The 23,260-nt window shown below is 39.0% G+C and overlaps 1 protein-coding gene across 3 annotated transcripts in view; it reads left to right on the top strand.

Annotated features, from left to right (window-relative positions):
• The first annotated feature begins 6,884 nt into the window (after positions 1 to 6,884).
• Positions 6,885 to 23,260, top strand: part of TRIP10 (thyroid hormone receptor interactor 10) — a 63,927-nt gene continuing 47,551 nt past the window's right edge. For 2 of the 3 annotated variants that reach the window (XM_026679549.2, XM_026679551.2), the window contains exon 1: positions 6,885 to 7,914. In XM_026679549.2, coding sequence (XP_026535334.1) covers positions 7,891 to 7,914 — 24 coding nt within the window. In that variant the 5' untranslated portion in view covers positions 6,885 to 7,890. Of the gene's footprint in view, positions 7,915 to 12,007; positions 12,099 to 23,260 lie in introns of those variants that run through there. The other variant, XM_087957000.1, reaches the window with a different exon arrangement.

Here is a 23,260-nt window from a genome sequence, read left to right on the forward strand (position 1 = left end):
GGGTGGTGCTAAATAGATAACAACCAGATGCAGCCATACTGCCATCTTGGACCTCACAGTCACAACAAACAAGTGCATAAAATCAAGTTCTTACATTATTCCTTAGTTTTTTTTTCAAGACCAGTTAGTTAAATGTCAAATCTTTGCTTGATAGGAACGTTATCAAATATGCCACCCTATTAATGGCTTTCATTGGAGGTTACCAATCTGATTTCCATTCTGTGTTCACTCCAGTTGTGCAGCTGCCTAGAAAATGCTTGACCAACTGACTGCATTCATGTCTAAAGGTGAATTATTTTTTGTTTAATCAGTTTAACATAGCACAGTGGGTGGTTTTTGCACTTTATTGTTTAATACAATGTATAAACTCAGATAAGAAGTTAGTGTGCTGCACTGGAGTAAAAGCTGATCCTGAAATGAACTTCCGGTTGCAAGGTTTCGGCGGCGGCAGGAATCCGCGATTGTGCGCGGTTCCTGCTGCGCTCACCGCTGAAGTGCCTCCGATCCAACCGGATTTGGAGGCTGTCGTTACCCCGGAGAGGTAATGGAAGATAGAGGAGATCCGGGCAGGGGTCTGGGGATATCGCAACCCCTTTCCCCAGCCGACTAGACTCCTTTTTTCTAAGGCGGTGGAGCGGCGGTCAACAATGGCCGCCACAAAGAAACCTTCAGCCGGACAAGATCGCGCAGGAGGAAGTGTCAGAAAGTGAAAGTTTTTTGGCTGAACCGGGACTCCAAGTTATATCCAAATACCCTGGAAACTTAATTTTTTTGAATGATATATTGTTTCCAAAGGAGATTGTTAAAGCGGCGAACGAAAGTGTTAAAAGGGAAAGTTCACTCTCCTTCCTTATGGAGATAGCAAATGGACATTGAAAAACCTGCTTTGGCACAGAAGGTAAAAATCAAAAGTTTTTTGCTATAAGTGGGAAGGGAGAGGTAAAAAAAAAACTTATATTAAGATCTTGCTGGAGGAGATGGCTTGGAATTTGTAAGATTAGAGATTAACTACAATAAGACTTCAAAAATATATTTTGGAACTTTGTAATTGATATTGCCCCAGGAGGAGAAAGTGTAAAGAGAAGAAGGTGCTAAATGAAACATTTCGTGTTTGTTTGGATCGCTTGATGACTTTGGGACTTTTGGAAACTACTCTAAGATTAAAAACATTTGGGTTGTTTAAAAAAAAGAAGAAAAAACCTTACAATGGCATTATCTGTGGAAGAATTAAAAATGGAATTTGAAAAATTAAAGAGGAACAAGAAGGCAAGGGCTCTTTTGGATCTGTTTTCCACTTCTTAGAAATGGCGATTTCTACCTACCAGCAAATACAACAACAACAAGAAGAAGAAGCCATCTTTAATGGACAAATAACTTTAGCCAAGAAAGAAGAGAGGAAGAGGGGAAGGAAAATGGAGAATTTAAGACTTAAAAAAACAACCAAGAAAGAGAAAAATAAGGTGAAAAATCGATACAATGTCAGAAAGCAACAGAAAAGAGGAATACAACAGAGAGGGGAGGTTAAAAAGGCGGAGGTTAAGAGAGGGGGGGGGGTAAAAAGGCCAGATTGGATAAGAAAGGAAGGGGAAAAGGAAAAAGAAGTCACAAAGGCTTGAAACAAGATGGGAAAAAGCAGATTTTTTTTAGAGACAAAGGGTAAAGTACAATTAAAAAGAGATTCTGCAAAAGTACACAAGATTGTATTGTAGTATTTGTATTTGAAATAGAAAATTGGAATATTACAAGATCTAACAAAATATTAAAATATCAAAATGCTTAAGATTTAATGATAGACTTTAATATTTAATAAAATATTAAAGGGAATGTGTAAAATGTTTAAGATTTAATGATAGAGTTTGATTTGCTATTGTTTTAATGTCATTATAAACTTATCATTTTCTTATTTTAAAATGTAGTATGTAAAATGTATTAAGCAGAATCAGAATGGAAATTATATATCTAACTATATTATAAATTATTATTTTCTTATTTTAAAATGTAGTATGTAGAATGTACTAAGCAGAATCAGAATGGAAACTATGTATTATTTTAAGTGTTAAATTTAGGGGAAAGATAGAAAGACGTCATACTTCAATTAGTGATTACAGGAGAAATTTTGTGTTAAAGAGAAGAGATAAATAGAAAATTGGAAAAGATACAAGTATAATGATTTAAATTAAGATGAAATAAATAAAATAGAATTAAGAGAGTGAAAAGAGGGGAGAAGTTATATAGAAAATATAGAATGGTAAATAACATAAGTAATGGTATACAAGATGAGCATGAATTTGATTTAGGTCTGTACAAAAAGATGTAACCCGGGGTTAAGCCACTTTTCAAAAAGAAGTTTTATGTTTCTATGTTTTGTGTTTTGTGTGTTTATGTTTGATTGAGAATTAATAAAACCTTGGAGGAATGTTAGAAGAGAATAATTGTAAACAAGTCAGATGAAAATATAAGTATAATGAATAAAAACATATAAAATAGACAAATATAGAAAAGAAATATAATTGAATAAAAGCAAAGGGATAAATAACGAGAAATTTGAAAAAGATATGCATGTGTTTATATGGAAATGTGATAATTTAGAACTATATATAAAACAATGTTTTATTTGCCTTGTTAAAATTTACAAGTAGCTTTCAGAAAAGAGGTTTTATGTTCTTATGTTTTATGTTTTGTTTGTCTTTAAAAACTAATAAAATTTGTTTAAAAAAAAAAAAAGCTGATCCTGAAACATCCAAGATCAAAATATCTGTTTAAGCTTCCCTTTCTAAATTTTACTGGATGGTTATTAGAATAAAATTATTTTGTCTCGATATTTATGTGCAGGTGTAGTCCTCAGCATGCAACTGTAATTGAGTCCAGAATGATGGTTGTACATTGTGCTGGTCATTAAGTGAGTAATCATGACCAACTCAATTCTATGACTTTTTGCAGTGGTTGTTAAGTGAATCATCACGGCCGTTAAGAAAATTGCAATCATTAAGCGAACTCTACAGTCATTAATGAACCCATTGTCTACAATGGGCATATTTTGCTGGAAACCAGACATAAATCCGTTTTCGTCAAAAAACCCATAAACCTGTGATAGCAGGATGCTGCAAATGGACATACGGTATATGGGGGCTAGTTTCTAAGTAGCCAAAATGTGATCATGTGATGGGGAGGTGGTAACCTTTGTTACTTTGAATTCGTGTTGTATCTCTTTTTGGGTCCATTATAACTTTGAATAGTTACTAAGAGAGCTGTCATACATTGAGGACTACATGTAGTAAATTATACTGCAAATGTCTAACAATCCTTGATGTTCTTGTTTAGCTTATAACTATAATCCAAGTCAGCCTTTCCAACTGGTATCCTTCAGAAATTTGAAGCCTACAACTGTAATCTGGTTGGAAACTCTTGGACTTGTCATCCGAACCACATCTGGAATATTAGAACTCAAGGATCCATAGGTGGCAGTATAATCTAATATACTGATGTGAGGGTAGATAATGTGCATCAATCTAATAGTCACACAACATTTAGCAGGATTGACAGAGTGCTGGGAGTTTTTATAAAACAGCCACTGCTGCTCTGGTGATTTCAGGTAGCTGGAAAACACTAAAGAAGGCCTAGGCTACATGTTGCAGTTAGCAATCATTAATCAATAAACACAAAAAGAGACAGAAAACACAACTGAGAAAGCAACCCTAATGTATGCATGTGTGTGGAAATTTAATGAATGGTACACTTTGTTTAGAATAGAACTTATAGCCATAAACCAATATATAATTTTTTTTATCATACAGGTATCCTCAATTTATGGCCACAATTGATCTGAAATTTTCCATTCCTAAGCAAGACAGTTAAGTGCATTTTGCCCCATTTTATGACATTTCTTCCCACAGATGTTAAGTGAATCTGGATTCCCCATTGACTTTTTGTATCAGAAGGTCACAAAAGATAAAATCATATGACCCTAAATCAGGGCTGTTAAACTCATGGCCCGTGGCCCAGATGCATCACATGCTGGCCATGCCCGGTTTAGCGAAGGGGGAGAAAAAGTCACGATACAATACATGACGCTGACATGAGTTTGACACCCCTGCCCTAAGTCATTGCAAGCATCAAATATATGCCAGTTGCCAAGCAACCAAATATTGATCACATGGCCGCGGAGATGTTGCAACAGTTGTGAAAAACAGTCGTAAGTCACTTTTTCAGTGCTGTTATAACTTCAGTCATTAAATGAATTATTATATGTCAAGGATTACCTGTATACTTCTAGGAAGCAAGCCAAAACCTCAACATTGTTTCACTCTAGATCACAATAACACCATTACAGGATTCTGTGAAGGCGCATAACAAGCGTAAAATTTGCCACGGGGTTTTTTACATGTAGTCCTCCACTTACAACAGTTCATTTGGTAACCGTTCAGTTACATCACTGAAAAAGGTGGTTTATGACCATTTTTCAGACAAACATTGCAGCTTCCCTATGGTCACATGATCAAAATTCAGACCCTTGGCAATTGATTCATATTTATGATGGTTCAAGTGTCTTGGGGTCATGTGATCACTTTTTGTGACCTAATAAGCAAAGTAAAAGCTAGATTCACTTAACAACTGTGTTACTAACTTAACAACTGTAAGTGATTCGTTTAACAACTGTGGAAAAGATATAAAATGTGGCAAAACTTATAACTGTTTCACTTAGCAACAGAAATATTGGGATCAATTGTGGTCATAAGTTGTGCACTATCTGTACTTTGCAGTCATTTCCTTCCCATATTAGTTGGTTCTAAAGTTCACATGCAAAAGGAAGCAAAATTTGCTGAAATTAGGAGCACGGAAAACTGGTGTGAAGTTTCCTGCTGTGGAGGGTCAAGGTATATTTTGCTGAGCAAGTTTGTTATGCTTACTACAAAAAAGCCTTGAGAAACTTTATATTTTTTATTAAGTTTGGTGAAATCCTATATCCATTCCTGGGCATAAGTTTACCTCTAAAGAAAATACGTCATGTAAACAAGAAATCCAAAATCATGCATCAGGAGTGAGAAAATTCTGGAATTTTGCAGAAAAAAAGTAACAAATAGGAGGGAGTTTGGGGAGCTCTATTTCAGCAAAATCTGGAATGCCACATGTTCCCCTGAATGTTATTCTCACTGGCCAGCATTATACATCTTATTAAGCCACTTAATTGTTTGCTTTTTGCCTTTTAAGATAGTATCCTGTGATAAAGTGATCTTTCCAGATGACTTCTGACAAGCAAAGTCAATTGGGGGGGGGGGAGCTGGATTGGCTTAATGCATTTAACAACTGCAATGATTCACTCAATCAGAGCAAGGTCATAAAATTGGGTGCGACTCACTTAACCACCTTGCTAATGAACAGAAATTCTGTTCCCAATTGTGGTAGTAAGTGAAAGGCTACATGTATACGAAGCCCACAATATTCTCTCACTTCTCTTTTTAAATTATGTATTTTATATTTCACTTCCATCAATATAGGTAAGTGCTCCTTTTTCCAGAACTGATGCCAACCACTTGAAGTCCTCTGTGCTCTGTGAAATCTTAAGCAATAATAAATGTGCGAGTCTGAAGTTTCACCAGGCATTCCATTTTTACTCCTGCAGTTCTTCCTCTTCCTCCTTTGGAATCCATTGAATTTGCATGGGCTAGTCACCAACATACGGCTGGAAGGGACAGGAGTCATCTTACAGAGGAAATGGGTGGTATACAAATTCAATAAGTAAAAACAAATGAAGGGAGCTTGGAGGTCTTATACTGCAACCCCATGCTCAAGGCAGGAGACATCATGGATAAATGACTGTCCAGTCTATTTTTGAAAACTGCAATGATGAAGCATCCACACCTCCAGGAGCAGAGGTGGTATTCAGCAGGTTCTGACCAGTTTTGGAGAACCGGTAGCGGAAATTTTGAGTAGTTCAGAGAACTGGCTAATACCACCTCTGACTGGCCTCGCCCTATCTATTCTCTGCCTCCCAAGTCCCAGCTGATCGGCTGAGTCTTCTTTTGTTGCCCTGCACAGGAGAACGGAGCTGGAAAGCAGGTTAGTGGGGTGGGGAGGGAATTGAGATTTTACAGTATCCTTCCCCTGCCATGCCCACCAAGTCATGTCCACAGAACCAGTAGTAAATTTTTTTGAATCCCACCACTGTCCAGGAGGCAAGCTATTCTATTGATTGTTCAGTCAGGAAATTTCTTAGTTCTAGGTTAGTTCTAGATCTCTCTTTAACCAGCTTCCACCCACTACTTCTTGTCCTGTCCTCAAGTGCTTTGGGAAATAAGTCAACCCCATATTTTCTGTGACTATCCCTCAAATTCCGAAAGACAGCTATAATGCCCCTCCTAATCTTTCTATTCGATAAGCTAGATATATGTACCTAGCACTCTCACCATAAGTAGTGCTTGTTAAAGCATACTCAGCTACTGCAGCTGAGTTATTAGTCTTTCAAATGACATGGAACTCTTTGTTTTACTACGCCCCATGCACACCTCAAAAAAGTATGCATGGGTGTAGGCAACAGAGGCCAGTTTGCTCCTAACCAGAGCACACTTTTTTGGTTTGATCTGACTCTGGTCAGAAAGGGGTAAGAATGAAGTGGGAATGGCCACAAATATTACAATACTATGAAGTCGTGTTCATTAAAAGCTACACTGTCTTGTTCACCTTGACACAAGGCAATCCAAACAATCAATGTGACTTTCCTCTAGTGTTGCTTGCACCTTCCACAGACATTCACAATGCTTTATTTGCATATTTGCAGCATCAGTAACACCACTGATTTCCTTGAATGTTGTTTAACAAGATCTATCAACACCCGTGGGTGCTCGTTATTAGATGCGGAGGACGCTCTTTCCAGCAAAAAAAAAAAAAAAGGGTGTGTGTGTGATTTATTTTTTTGCATCATAAAGCAGAAACGGGACTACAGCTTTACCAAAATTCCGGCTTGTGGGGCTTCAGGCAATTCTTGGCAGGCGTCCACAGCCGGAGGTATGCTTCCACGAGGAATGCGGAAACACCGAAACCACGCTTTCCTAGGTGGGTCGGCTAGGCCGGGAGCACGTGGACATCTGGAAGGACCGGCCTCGGCCCAGGACTTTTCTTCCTCGACCACAAACAAAATCCCTGCTCCTGCTGCTGTAAACACCTTTTATATCCGCTTCGACAGCTTGGCGATTAAAAAAAAAACAACGATCGTGGAGATCCGCTCCTACTGCAGAATAGAGGGCTTGTTTGCCTAAACAACGGCTCCCGCCGCCGCCGCCGCCCCGAATTCCGGTTATTTCTAAGTAACCGTGTTTGGGACCGGCTTGAACTGCCTGGTGGCATTTTTCCTGGGAAGTATTTCTTGGAATCAACCCAAGCGCCACAAACCAGCGTACATTTTTTGGGTTCTCCGCAGCTTTTGCAAGGAAGACGTTACCAAAGCCAGCAAACGAGCCTCCGGGACTTTTGAAGCAGCTGCTGAGTTGGTCCCCCTCGAGGGACTGCGCTCCATTTTTATCTTAAGAGGAATCAACCGGGGCTCGGGCACTGAGCTCGGGCCGGAGAGGAGCAGCGACGCCGGCATCTCAAAGGATGGCGCTCTCGACCTTCTGGATCCTGACGGGCGGGGATGAAGGACGGGCTGGGCAGTCTGCGCGCGTCAATAAACAAGGAAGGCGCAAAGAGACCCGAGACGAGACAAGCCGCTGACAACTCCTGACTGCGCCTTTAAGGATCGTCGTCGGGGGGCGGAGCAGGGAGTGTCCCAAGCAGGCGCTGAGGTTGTGCGGCCGGAGGAGTAGGGCTCTGTGGGGTAACGGCGGCAGCGGAGAGTTGGGCTTCAGGTGGGCCTAACGAGAGGAAGCGAAGGCGCACGACGGGAGCGCAGCCAGCATGGACTGGGGCACGGAGCTCTGGGTAAGCAAGCGCGCAGCCCACTCGCCTGGGCGCTCTCCTTGGAAGTTACCGCGCTCACGATTTCCTGGTTTATCCCTCCCGCTTGTTTTTCCCCCCCTCTCCACACGTCTCACCACTTGGACTTCAGGGCTAGGCTTCTTCGTTTATCTCCTGATCTCCGTAAAGCTTGGACCTTGTCTTTTTTTCGCCAAGCAAAGTTCGAGTGCTTTGCGCCCCCCGCACCGCAGCCCCTTTCCACCGTTAGCGCCCGCTCCCACTTCTCCTTAAACAGACCCTCATCCCAGGACGTTTATCCTGGTTCCCAGGCCCTGTTCTGTTTTGGCTACTCTTGGTCTGTTTTCTCCTTTCTTGGCCTCGTAAAAGGAAAGCGTGGTTTTGGAATGGGAATCGTGGGTGGGTCGTTATCTTCCATGAGTAATGAATTTAAAATTTCCTGTGTCGTTAAGTGTTGTAGAATTACTGAGCAGGTTTAGATAGATAGACAGATATATTTTGGTCCAGGTAAGCAAGACCACCTGGAAGAAAAGGAGGAAGTACTTTTATACTCTTGATTTTAGGAATGTAAAGCTGTTGTGTTTGTGCCACCATAAGGAGTAACTCAGTTCCCAGTCTGGTCTGGAAAAAGTTGCCCTACATATTACTCCTACAGGGGACTGGACCACTTGATGAATCTGTGTTGGATATGCCAGCTTCTGCAACATCATATGGGAGGGAGCCAGGATAAATGTTTGGTGTCCCAAGCAACCGCTTAGGGATCTTTGTATGGTTTAGTCTGACATGCATCTGGGGTAAATATGCAGCAGTATGATTGTTTAATACTTTGCATAGGTCCTGCACTATTGTACTCAAAATCACTCACCATAAAGGATACCAACAGCATATGCCTTATGAGTAAAGTGAGTGTTTGACATTAAAAGACTGAAGGACAAGAGTAGCTAACTTTTTAAATTACTTTTATTTTTTCAGACTGGCCCAGATTTCTCCAGAGTGGAGATCTGTCTCATGAATTCATTCTTGCTCCAAAATAGGCCACTGCTGGTGATCCAGAACTACTTTGCAAGAATTCCAGCAAATGTTTGATAAGTCTGTGAAAAGTAACTGCTGTAGACATAGCTTGCCTGTTTCTAATTTAAAATGTATTTGGGTTAATGTAAGTCCAACAACCTGGGCTTTCAAGACCAGCTGTCAGTTGGGCTTGGTCAGAAAAGGCAGTTTCCTTGATTCGTAGGCTAAAGAAAAACCAGAATAAAAAAATTCCATCAAGCTGAGGGAGGAGAGTTTTTAACAATGTAGTTAAACAAGAAAGAGATGTACGTCCCTGATAAAAATGAACTGGTAGCATTATGATAAACATGAACTAAATAAAAGAATTTGGGGATGTTGATTTATAGAGGGTTGATTTTCACAGTCAATTCAAAATATCTCTCGGCGAACACATCCACTCCACAAATGACATTGAATTTGAAGAATGCATTTGGTATCATGCAAAAGATAAATATTGTTCTTCCACTTAGAAAGATTATTTAGGGAAGCATCTGAAAAAGAAGGGAGAAGAAGATTCTTTCATGTGTATTTTTAACAGACAGAAGGTAATGGTTGAAATTGAAAAGGCACAGCACACTTTGGACACATTTTGGTCTACATGATACTGGTATTTATTGTTATATAAGCCCACCAACTATGTTGAACTTTGTCTTCTAAGATTCCTACCAGCATAACTGGAAATTCTGCCAACTGTAATCCAACATGGTGGTTACCAGTTGAAGATAGTGGATAGATAGTGGGCATTACTGCTTCTTTCTCTTCCAGTTGCTTAGAAACTTAGAAAATGAATGGCAAAGAAGTTTCCTCTCTCTTATTCCAAGTGGCCAGCACTGTTTCCCAGGATTGATATCAGAACAGGCATTTCTTCAGCATCAGCTTTAGTTTTGTTTTACTGAAACACACAAGCAAGGAAGATACAGGATCCTAAAGATGCCTTTTGTAAGTTGCTGGGTCTAATCAGAGATTAACTCTAGCCTCATTGCTAGAATAGCACAAGCTATTCCTGGCACATTGCAATGGCACAGACAAAGTTTGCCCTCTGCAAGAGAAACAGCAAGAAGATTCATACTCAAAACAACTTTCTCTCTTTCTCACACACACACACACACACACACACACACACACACACACACACACACACACAGGCAGAGACCTCAGGGTATGTATGTATGTATGTCTATGTATGTATGAATGAATGACTTAAGTTGTTTTACCCTGCATTTGTAAAATGCAACAAGAGCTTTCTGTATTTGCTAATTCTTTCCTGTGGATGGTCAGTATATATGGTAGTTGTTTGGTTTGCTTATTTATCTTTTCTGTTGTCCCCCAACCAGGCTCCAACAGTGAAGGGGAGTTGATTGCTGGAGGTGGGGAAGCAGCAGGATGCATCAGCAGGGAGAAGCAGCAAACCTGGGAAACTTTAAATGTCCCTGTGCATCAACATTAACTTAATGTTGTGTGAATCTCTCCCCTCTGTATTTCCCTTTGGGGAAGGATGGCCAATCCTGGGCAAATTTATTTAACCTATTGTTCAATCTGTTCCTCTTGATATCTGGTTGTGGCCTGATGAATTTTCTAATAACCTTTACAAGCTTCTGGCTTGAATCTCCTGATGCAGAGAGCTTAAAAGAGGCTGGGTGTATATTGGTGAAGTGAGCAGGAACTGACATCTAGGTGTTTATGACCTGGCTAGTGCTGTTTGCATGAGTGTTGTCTTCAGCATTGTCTTGCACTATTGATCTCCTTCCAGTGTAATGATTGCTGTTCAAATCTCTTTTGATTCTCCAAAATCACCAATACATTATTGTAGTATGGGGAGACTAGGGAACCCAAACTTACAGTAATGATTGGTGTTTTTGCAAACTTGTTGTAATGACAAAAGTTGCCTTAACAATTCATTGAATTATATGTATGAAGGAAAGACAACCCATTAACTTGTCTGTGAAGATTATTAATCATCCAGGTGCTTTCCCAAAGGCAACTGGACTTTCTTGTTGTTTTGTTGTGTTTTTTTTAACGTTTCACTTCTCATCCAAAATTTTAGTATCAGACAACTCACACTGCTTTTTGAGAGTTTCTCATAAGACACACAAGTGAAGTGTTATATGTTCAGTGAAATAATTAAATCTGAAGTTTCAAAAACCTTCTTACCATTTTGGCAAAACATGTCTTTATGCTATCTTTTGTCTTCTCTGAGTAATATTCAGATGATGAGTATAGAAATGAATGGAACTTTTCTTTTATGTAATGTGACTTTAGCAGTAGAACGTAGAATAACAAGGTTGGAAGGCCCTGGAGGTCTTGTGCTCCAATCCCCAGCTTGAGCAGTCTGTACGAATGGTTATCCAAACTATTTTTTTAAAAAATCTCCAGTAATGGAGCCCCCAAAAACTTTTGGAAGCAAGCCATTTCACTGATTAATTGTTCTGTCAGGAAATTTCTCCCTAATTCTAAGTTGGATCTCTCTTTAGTGAGCTTTTTTTTTTTTTTTTGTATGGTAGTGATGAAAACTGGACGCAATATTGCAAGTATGGTCTTACTAGTGTCATACAAAATGTGATACTGTTCCTCTGATGATGCGTCCTAGGGTTGCATTGGATTATTTGGCAGCTGTAGCATACTGCTGGCTCATACTTAAGTGCACTGCATGCTTCCTTCCATGTAGATGTAGTACCAATGAGGACTAAACACTGAGTGTGGCTGGTCAGCCAGTTGTGAATCCATCTAGTAGTGCTGTTGTCTATCCCACATTTTTCTATCATATCAAGAAATTGGCTATGGTCTACTTTGTCAAATGCCTTACTAAAGTCTTAAGTATTCTGTTTAATCTTTCCAAATATAATGTAATATACTACGAGTAGTATATATTTATATAATGTAAATATAAGATTATATATTAACACTAGTAATCTTGATTATACTTCTTGTTTTTAAGTTATTCAGTTATTTCTGACTTAATTGTTGGGTAAATTCCATGAAAGAAGAGAAGAAAGATGAGAACAGAACAGAAGGATAGAATTGGAAGGATAGAGTTCTGATTGAACCCCTCTGCTCAAACTGTTGACCCTATATCATTTCAGACAAGTGGCCATCCAGTCTCTTCTTAAAAGCCTCCAATGATGAAGCACCCACTTCAGAAGGCAAGCCATTCCACTGGTTAATTGTTCCCACTGTTAGGAAGTTTCTCCTTAGTTCTAGCTTGCTTTCTCCTTGATTAGTTTCCAACCGTTGTTTCTTGTCTTGCCCTCTTGTGCTTTGGAAAATAGATTGACTTGGTTATCTTTGTAGCAGCTCCTCAAATATTGGAACACTGCTATTGTGTCATCTCTAATCCTTCTTCAATTCCTGTAACTGTTCTTCATATGTTTTAGTCTTCAGGCCCTTAATTGTCTTAGTTGCTTTTCTTTGTACTCTTTCCAAAGTCTCAACATATTTTTTATAATGAGGTGACCAAAACTGGATGCAGTATTCCAGATGTGGTCTTACTAAGGTTTTATAAACCGGTACTAATTCTTCATGTGATTTTGATTCTTATCACTCTATTTGTGCAACCAAGGATTGCATTGGCTTTTTTGGCTGCTGCAACACACTGCTGTCTCATATTTAAGTGATTGATCACTAGGACAGTTGTTCTCAACCTGTGGTCCATGAACCTCTGGAGGGCCATGATGTTGTCACACAGGGTCTGCGAAGGCTTGAAGAAATGTTATAATTTAAAACTTGAGTTAAGTCTAGGAGGTCCATGGCCACAAAACGTATTTAAAGGGGGTCCGTTGTGAGGAAAAGGTTGAGAACCACTGCAACCAGGACTCCCAAGATTTTGAGCCAGGGATTTCATTTTGCTGGACCGCTAATTTAGTCACTTTGTCGAAGAATGAAATAAGATTTGTTTGGCATGATCTGTTTTTGACAAACCCATGTTGACTTCTGGTTATAACTTTATATGTTTTAATATGGTTATAATTTTAAAGTTAGTGGAATTTCATTGAGTTGCCTTCTATGCAACTGCACTATAAATATGTTTGTTGCTTGAATATATCTTGTAACCTGCAAACAGGCAGCAGAGAGGAGTTATATTGCTTCCTTTTGTAGAGATTGAGATTAAATTCTCCATCTTGAGTTTCCTTGTATAAGAGAACTTGGGCTCTTTGGTCATACTTCTGAAATCTAAAATGGAACAGCAGTTCCATGCTTCAAAGAGGAGCAAGACAACAAGGTGATATAGCAGTACTGTAGTTTCTGATCTCCTTAATTTCTATGGCTGCATTCCTGTGAATATTTAGGACAAAATTCACTATAATTTTTTGGGTCTGGCTTCCAAGAGGCACAGTTGTCTTTCATCAAAGGTTGTTGGGGCCTATTTCATCTTAACAAAACCAAATTTGTACCAAAATTCACTCCATATTTTTCAAACTAGTAAAGCTGATAGCTGATATTTCTTTTAAAAAAAAACCTAACTTCCTGGTGATTGTTACTGTTCCCTTTTTGTGCCCAGTGACATGGATGCACTCCATTTGTCTGTCCCCAGCTTTCTTTCTGATACTTGGATTAAAAGGTACAGATTATTGTAATTTGGCGTTTTCCAAGGAAGGCAGTGGACTGAAATCAGGATTCTTTTAAATAAATATATTGGATGTGAAGCCTTATGTAAAAAGATTGAATTATTGTTTCAGTGTCATTTACTGTTGTAATCTTCTTGAATGACAAATGCCCAGTAGAGAGCTTCTTATTGCCATAATCATATTTCTCTATCAATACTCCATCTCCATTACACTCTTGTATTTCTCCTTTCATTGATTTTGGGTGTGTTATGTTCAGGACCGGGAGAGGTTTTTTTCTTCTTTCAATTAGTTTGGAGGATACAGTTACAAACAGCTGTTCCTTAGCACCTTTCTATGGCTAATAGCTTCTGCAGTAGCCAAGAAAGGCAATGGAGGGGATGGTATGTTGTACCCATTAAAGTGTTATATTTACTCCCATAAATATTCAGGTTCTTTTGCTTTATTGGGACACCTCTTAATGTACTTTTTGATTTTTTTTAAAAAAAAAAATTAATAAAAAGAGCAGCCATCTTTTTATCTGAGTATACTTAAAAATCAGTATCCAGAAGGAAGAGTTTCTACAATGGGCAAAAATCATGAGATTTGCAACGGAGAGTGCAAGAGTCTATTCAAAGATTTGGCTCATCTTATGTGTTACTTTTCACTTGTCTTTTGGACATTGTCATCTTGATAACTGTAGTTAACAGTTTGCAGTTAAAGGGCAGGAGCACAGAAGGGTCTGGGAACTGCAAAAAAAGGATCTCGGCCACATTAAAACTTCAGATTACCTAGTTGAGCTTTAAATTGTAAAGTTGTGTAATTGTGCATTCAATCGCTTGCAAATCTGTGCATTTTACAGGAGTAGTATGTATTAGCTGCTGCAGCTCCCTGTGGTATGTCTCACTGGTGGCAACCGTGGGATGACCCTCACTGTAATTTACCCAATTTGATATATATTTTTATCAACCTTGGAAGGATGGAAGGCTGAGTCAACCTGTCAGGATCGAACTCCTGACAGCGAGCAGAGTCAGCCTGGGATATGCAATCTAACAACTGCGCCACATTGATAAGTATAAAAGCCAGTATTTACTATAAAATTAGTCCATGAATGTTTGGAACCGAATGTGTTCCAGGAATCATACTTTCTATATAGAATCTAGTCTTCCTGAAGAGAACACACTTTTATTTCATTAGATTCTATCTGGTCTGTAGTACTGGGTTTATCTTTTGGTCTCTCATTTTGGCCTTGCCTCCCTGAATACAAATATAAAACAGTGGAGGCTGAATAAATGATTGACTCTGACTACTCTCCTAGAGGTTGGAAGCTTTGTCTGATGTTCCTTCTTTGTTTCTCTCTCTCCTCCCTCTACCCAGTGTTTTTACACACACACACACACACACACACACACACACACACACACACACACGTGTGTCTGCTCCCCAGTCAAAGCCAGCTTGTCTCTTGGAATGAAATTAGTTGCTATGGAAATTGCCTTGCACTTCATGCATTCCTGGAAGGGGACTGGGGGGTGGGGCAGAGGAAGAAGGGCTGATGTGTGTTTTGACTGTGAAGTGGAGGGAATTAGATTATCCTGCCTGTGTGGGGAATGGGTGTCAGGGATTGGGTAATTCAGAATAGAGTAGGAGAGGGAGGTCTACAGCATTGTCAGAGAAACCAAAAGCTTGGTTGATTTTTGTGAATTCTAGCCATTTCCTGTTTGCTTTCCTCAACTTCTGAGAACCTGACCTTGCCATTCAGGTTAGATGAATCAAAGTATTGCTTGAGTGTCTGAAGCAGGAAATCTAAATCCATGGTGTCTCCCCCCCCCCCTCCCAGCAGCTCTACTCCGTTAGGAAATCTGAACATTGGAATTGTATCATGGTGATTGCATTAACCAGGTCAACGAAGTGGAAAGACGGTTCTCCAGTTATATTCACAAGATGCTCCAGGAACATTCTGCTTCAGCGGAGACATAATGGGAAGGACTTTGGAAGAGGCTTTGGCTGTGCTAGTCGTGGCAAGCCCATCATGGTTTTAAAAACTGCCTTGTTGGCAGAGTCTGGTTGCTGAGGTATTGGTCCTTAGGGAATCTGATGTGAAACAAATCCTGTAAGATTTCCTGAGTTGCTTGTTGGTTTGCCCTTCTGATATTGTCCTATATTACCAAATGGACCTTCTCTTTATTTCAAAAAGGCCCAAGTGTTGGTTAAAGAGGTCTGGCATTCTTCACCTCTTGTAATGCTTGCTTTAATTAAGTTGTGGAAAGATGCTGATGTTCTACTTTCGGCAAGAGAGCAAAAATATTCCCAATCAAGGGAGCATCTACAGTGTACAGTAGATGCAAGGAATTCATTTCCCAGATAGTTGCTGTGTTCCTTGATTATTCATAAAAAGGAGTGGACCAGATTTATTTTTTCCATCCCAGTCTATGGCCTCGGATTCAAATCACTAGAGAGGCTGCGTTTAGCAAAAGCACTTAGACTTACATAACAGCTCCATAGTGCTTAGAGATGATGCAAGGGAGAGGCAGGTTCGGGGTTCTTTCCATTTGTTTACTAGATCTTTTGAGTTAAGGTTGTGTCCAGCCTTTATGGTCCAGAATATGCTAAGTCTTCTTCCAGTGCTGAATCAAGGAAACCTCTCAAATGCACTGATGTTACGAGTAGCAGCTGCTGCTGCAATTAACGTTGCTAACAAGAAGCCTAAAGGAACTGGTGAGAACCAGAGCAATTTCCAAAGAGGAATCCATCATCTGTAGAATATGAAGAGAAGCATATTGGAGCAGTGTTCCCTGGCCCTCCCTTCACTCTCCCTGGACATGTAGTTCCTTTCTGGTTCAGTATGAAACATTTAGCACTTGGAGTCCAGAGGTTTAATTTTTTGTTCTAATTTTTATTATGTAGCCAATCAGGAATATTTAATTATTTTTCCTATTTTGACAAGTCAGCATCATGGCTTCATTGAACATTAATCCCCACTAGCAAACGAGTGATCTGATCACATTGTAAGTTGCTCTAAGGAGGTCTAAATCAAAATTATCAAAGGAAAAATAAGCTTAGAAGAGGGATTAAAAGAAGAGAGCAGGGCTGTCTCTTTTAGGTGATCTCATCTGAAAAATATGAAATACTTTATTAATTTGCCTGCTGTTTGAAACAGCAGGAAGGAAGGAAGCACTGCCATCATAAAGGATAAAAGGACCTCCCCTTCTTTGTGCTTGATTCTGATCAATGTTTTATTTACCCCCTCCCCCCAATTATATCTCTATTCCATGACACCCTCATCTCCATTGCTTATCATCTTGGTGATCTCATTGGTAATCTCATAGTTTTGCTGCTGCTTGATCATTCTCTGTAGTTCCTGTTGATAAGATTAGCACCATTGTGTTTGACAAAGGGACCCCCAGGTCTCTTCCAATTCTATTGTGTAGTTACTGTTGTTTCTATTGAGCAAATTCATGAATGCTGTAATAAAGCTTTATCATGGTGACAAAAGCCATGGCATACTTCAGTGAAACAAACTTTATCTTGATTGATTAATAAAACCAGTGTTGCTGGAATCCTGGTGGCAACTTTCAGGAGCTTGAGGAAATCTGTTTCAGCAGCAAATCTATAAGTAAAACTTTTTTTCTTCTCTTCAGCCGTATCCGATTATCAAAGACTGCCTGGACAAGTCCCTGCAGTTTTCTTGGCAAAGTTCTTCAGAAATGGTTTGCCTTTGCCTCCTTCCTAGGGCTGTCCCAAGATCACCCAGCTGCCTTTGTGCCTTATCTGCGACCCCAAAGTAACTCTCAGTTAAAACTTAAAGGTTAAACCATAAGCAGAGTCCTGCAGGATTAGACCAAAACACCCATAGAAGCACCCTCTTCTGGCAGAGGCCAAGCAGATGCTGATAGAAGGAACTGATGCTCTTCTATCAGCTTGGACTAGTTGTGGAGAACATTTCAGAAGTTTTCCCGTGGCCAAAAAAAAATTGCATTTGCTCAGGCTTAAGCTTGGTGTTGTTGACTACTCCCTGTAGTTGTGTGTAGATGCACGTATGCAATTTCTATTGCTTTTCAACTTGGAATCAGTTTTCTCAAGGGCTGTTAACATTTTTGAGTGTTCTGTGGCCTTAGTTTAAGAGTGGCTTTAGTTCAAGAGTAAAATCTTTCTCAGGTATTGGGATACCTGAATGAAATCTAAAGTAAGTGTTCAGTAGGCAGATAACTGTTTCTCATTCAAACACTACCAAAAGTATAGCACAGAAAATTTTTCTGTACATTTACTGATGTCCATTTTCAAATGAAGGAGCAAAAAATGTAAGATATGGATCTGAAGCAAGATCTTTTCATTTCTCTCATTTTCCTGTGTTGTTTCCACTTGCCAGATATGAAGAAAAGAGACATTATCAAACTCTGTACCATACAATTTCCCATGAAGAAACTTGTTTTTTTCAGATACGAGTCCTATTGTATGAATGGTATGAATGAGTTAAGTAGTTGCTGATACATTAAATGAGACAGCTGATTTTATTTTTTATTCCAGCTTTATCTTAACAAACCACCCTTGAGGTTAGGAGAGATAAACTTTCATTTTATATTTCATGAGTATCCTTCAAATACTTTGGATTTCAGTTCTCATTGGATCTGTACAGTCCAGGGCAGAAGATAGTGAGAGATGTAGTTCAAAACATGTGCCTATTCTTGTGATATTTGTACTTGTCATGGTAAAGGAATGACTCTCAATCAGAAAAATGTTTAGTGTTGTGCTCAACTCTTAGTTCCATTCCACGCTTCCCCCACCTCCTTCCCAAACCGTTTTGAATTTGAGCTCTCTTGTATCTTGCAGGCTTCCTGGTAAGTTTCCAACCACCGTCTACCATGGGAGAGACAAGGCCACACAAAAAGCCTTTGGGCAGGGGGATGAGAGAGCTGATTAGTCTGGGGTTGCCAGAACAATGCAATTCCATGACTCAGTTGAGGTTGGCCTCATTAGAATTCCTCTTCTGTTTATCCAAGCTGGTGAAGCGCATTCCACCAGTTTCAATCCTAAGAGGACTTTGCGCCTCAGCCTCACTGGGCTCCCAGGCTCTTCTTTAAATGGCCCTCTGCATTTCTGCCCCCAACCTACAAAGTCTGATTGGCATGCAGCATTGCCGGGGTAGTTGTTTGCCTTACTGTATAATCAGCTGCTTGCTGAAAAGGACGACTCTTTGGAAGGGCTCTTGCAGCCCTGCTGAAGTTGTTTAGTTAAACCTCTACCTGAAGATTGAATTCTTTAATACGTGAGAGGTGCTACGGCATAGGTAAGGTTGAGCTGCACTTTGGGAAATTGCTGCTTTTGAGTTTTCCCTTTACCTCTTTAGTGGCTTTAAGCAATCTACTCCCTTTCAATCCACTCCCTGCTGATTGCAATATGGAAGTGATGCTGATCTATCTTGAGCTGTTATACACAGGGAGTCCTTGACTTACAACCATTCATTTAGCAAATGTTTGCAGTTAAGGCAGCACTGAAAAAAGTGACCTTCAACCAGCCCTGCATTTAAACCGTCACAGCAGCTCCAGGTCCCTGTGATCAGAGTTCAGGCACTTGGCAACCTGGCAGGAATGTATAACAGTTGCAGCATCCTGGGGTCATGCGATGACTATTTGTGAGCTTCCCAGTGGGCTTCTGCCAAGCAAAGTCAATAGGAAAAGTCAAATTCACTTAACAACCACATGATTCATTTAACAACTGCAGCGATTCACTTAATTATAGTAAAAAAAAAAGTAGTAAAAGCAAGCAAACCTCACTTAACAGCTACTTTGCTTAGCAGTGGGAATTCTTGTCCCAATTGTGGTTATAAGTTGAAGATTACCTATAAGGATTCCAACAAGAAGAATGTTGCTGTATACATTTTGGATTTTGTATCAGCTTTTGATAATGGCTTTAACATGTTGCTTTTACATATTTGAAATGGAGCCAATTTTATCTGAAAACTGGCATTTTTTTAAAGAAACAAAACCTCCTAGTGCCTGAGAAATATTTTGATAATTGCTCTGGACATATTGCTGTTAGGACAGTTCTGTGACTCAAGGTTGCATTTTGAAACGTAACCCCAGCACTGCAGCATTCAGTTTCAGTTTAATTATGGTCAAAAATTAGCCAAAAATAACACAATTCCATACAAAGTATAAATTAAAACATAACATATCCCAATAGATACTATTAATATAAAATAAAAAACCCTAACATTTTATGCATAATAATTAAACATGATAGCAAAATTTTGCAATCTGAAGTGTCATTTTATGGTTTGTAGCCACCAGTAGCAAAGAACCATAAAAGGAAGTATATCTGCCTGGATAACATACAAGAATTGGTAGAGCAAGTGATGAACGTGCATCCCTAATCATTTGGCACATATTAGGACGTCTGTCTGGAGTCACACGGATAAGTTTGGAGGAAGGAATGAGCCCCGTAAAACTGCTGAAGGATGTGAATATCCTCCTCAGTTTGACCTGAGAATGTCCATGTTGTCAGTTTATAGGCATTCTCTAAATTACCAACATATAATCGCTTTTTTCTAAGTCTTCTTTTGGGCAGCAATATTCCATAAGTACTATTTAATCATTTTCCTTGGCTCAGGAAATTTAATGGTAGTTAAGGTTGATAGACCTTATAGTAGCCATATTCTGCTCTACAAAATGACTATAATTGAACCTGGAATTGTGGTTGTAAATTGTTGTGGTCATAAGTTGAAGCATCATGTGAGCAGATCAAATTTTTGGACATTTTTTGCAGAGGTTGTTAAGCAAACCCATCAGAAGTGGTATTCAGCAGGTTCTATCTAGTTCTGAAGAACTGGTAGCGGAAATTTTGAGTAGTTCAGAGAACCAGCAGATAACACCTCTGACTGGCCCCACCCCCATCTATTATCTGCCTCCTGAGTCTCAGCTGATCGGCTGGGGCTTCTTTTATTGCCCTGCACAGGAGAACAGAGCTGGAAAGCAGATTAGTGGGGTGGGAGGGAATGGGATTTTGCAGTAACCTTCCCCTGCCATGCCCACCAAGCCATGCCCACAGAACCGGTAGTAAAAGTTTTTGAATCCCACCACTGAAACCCATTTTCCTCCAATGTTTTTTTTTTGTTTTTTTTTTGCCAGAAACCGGACATAAACACTTGGCAAAAAACACAAGGTGAACTATTGTCAATCCCACAAAATGTGACCACGTTGGGAGAGTGTGGCTGTTGTAACTTCAAAAACAGATTATAAGTAGCTCTGGCTAAGTCTGTCACAACCAGTTCTCTGTCAGGTGCAAAGAACAGGAACACTGGCTGGATTCAAAGGGCTGAAGAGTTTATTATTGCTAACTATACACAACAAGCTGCTCAATTAATAGTCAAAGCTAAATTAACACTAGATAAGGATCAATGGAATTGGGCCTCTTATGGCTGCGCAATGATTCCAAACTGATAATGTGTTTAACTCCAGTTTCAAGATCAGCCTAATCATCTCCTATATCACCTCTACTTCCTATATTCAACTTGAGGGTTTATCATGAAGAGTCAGAGGGATAAAGCCAGAGTGTTGATATTTCAATCTAAGATGGAAGAGAGTAGAGCTAGAGTCCTTCAAGACTGAGATCTTAGCATCTTTAATATACAGGACTTGAGTACAGGCCTCAGAAAGCTGCTTCTTGCTATTCAGGACAAGGCACATAAATTCAAGGCTCTGTCAAAAACAGGGGTGCAGAGTTATGTCCAATACCCTTATCAGTCACATGTTCAGGGGCTAGTGAATTACCTACAAATGTACATTAATCTACACATCATTGACAGCACTGGGGTTTTGACATGTTTCCATACATTTATTTCCATGCGCTTCCTATAAGATATAATTAGGCACAATTATTTTATAATTCAACAGGCTGCTGAAATAAATGTTAACTAATTATCCTAGAATACTACTTTATTTTATATTCATATAAATTATCCCAGCATGCTAATTTATATACAAATATACTCTTTTACTGGTATTTACATACCTTTTGTAAAATGGATGATGACACCATTTTTTGTGCAATGTGAGTTCTCACTATGGATCTCATCTATAGGCAAGTGGATGGAGGAGATCCTTTTATTTATTTATTTTGCAAAAATTGATCTGAGGAGTACGGAATATGGATTTGTTTTGAATAGGTTCTTGTGCACAGTACTAGTCCATCTTCAGAGTCTTATTCCAGCCTGTGAACCTGACTCAATCTGAAATTGTATGATCCTGTCTTGAAAACTTGAAAACTCAGAACTGATATTTAATATGTTTATACACTATACACGCTCTGTGACTTGATACCTCCACAGGCCTTTGATATCTGAGGTTGATGTGTTTAACCATAGTAAGGTTTGTTTGACTTTTGTCTTAACACATGGCATGAATCCAGACAAATGTGACTGTTATTAATGAGCCAAGCAAACCAAGGTTTAGTGAACAGCCTCTTCAGGATATGTTTGTTGCTTCAATTGTTAACCATAGCAATCTGTTTATTACGGCATTTACAACTTGCCTGTCCTCAAGGAGCTCAGAGTGTCTGTCAGGTTCTGCTCTAATATTAGCCTATTATTCAAAATAATTTCCATGCTACTTGCCAGGTTGCTTTAATTACTTCCTCTGTGAAATTCTGTCAAAGTGGTTGACTTAAACTTATCTATTGAAGATGGCTTGGAATTTTGGGTGAACATTTTCCCACTGTGCCTTGACTGCTTCTGGCCAAGACAGCTAATTGAACAGGCATGTAATAGGTGGTGTGTGAGGCAACCTTCTAATTGATTATTCAGGTAATTGGGATAGAACTGGTGACTTGTTCTTTTTTTTAATGGAAATGCATATTATTAATGAAAAAGAGTCCTCTTGAAAAAGAAACTTGAGTTTCTCTTAAACAGGATGCAAATTTAGTCACATAGTATTGCTGTAATTCTTTGCTAGAATTTTTATTATGGACTGCAAGAGGATACTGAAATTCCCGTTAGAAGTAGGTGTAATATAACTGGCAGTTGCTATCAGTATTACTGTCCCTCAATCTTGTAAAAGTATGCCATATTCAGAATGATCTGGCATTAATTGTTGAAGATTGCAAACCTGTATGAAACTTAACTTCAAATTTAGCAGTCAACTGTGTACATTTACAAAATATTTTTGTATCCAGATTCAATTTTCATGTTTTTCATAATTAATGGATACAACTTCTTAAGTGAGTTACCTATCCTAGAATGCCATTTACAAGCAATTGTGTGGATAATAGAATTTTTATTTCTATTGTTTTTAGTTTATTCAACAAAATGAAAAGTGCTGTTCCCACATACTGACTTCTATTTGTTAGATTCATATATCTTTTAATATTCCAGAGCTGAGGGTACATTACATAGTAGTATAAATCTGTTGCATTCTTGCAGTTGTACAGCCTAGAATACATAACTTCAGATTATTAACACAATACTCAAAGGCTCTTAATACAGTAGTTTCAGAATCCTTAGGCACAGTTCTCTGCTTTGTTCATGTGTAATGCTTAATATGATAGAAAGAGGCAGTTGCTAATACAGCAGAAGTTATTTTATTTTTAATTAAAATTAATTTAAATTTCAAAGTCCTAGTCTAATGCAAATATCTCAAGAAATTAATTATGGATATAATTAAATTACTCAACTATTTTTTGTATTTTTGGATCACAGTGTTCAAATGGAGAGGTTATTTATATGTGTGCAAGAATGATTGTGTGTGTGTGTGTGTGTGTGAGAAAGTCCC

This window comes from Notechis scutatus, chromosome 2 (assembly GCF_049901735.1).
Source record: "Notechis scutatus isolate UNSWTSFEM ecotype Mainland chromosome 2, rNotScu1.2, whole genome shotgun sequence".
NCBI lineage: Eukaryota > Metazoa > Chordata > Lepidosauria > Squamata > Elapidae > Notechis > Notechis scutatus.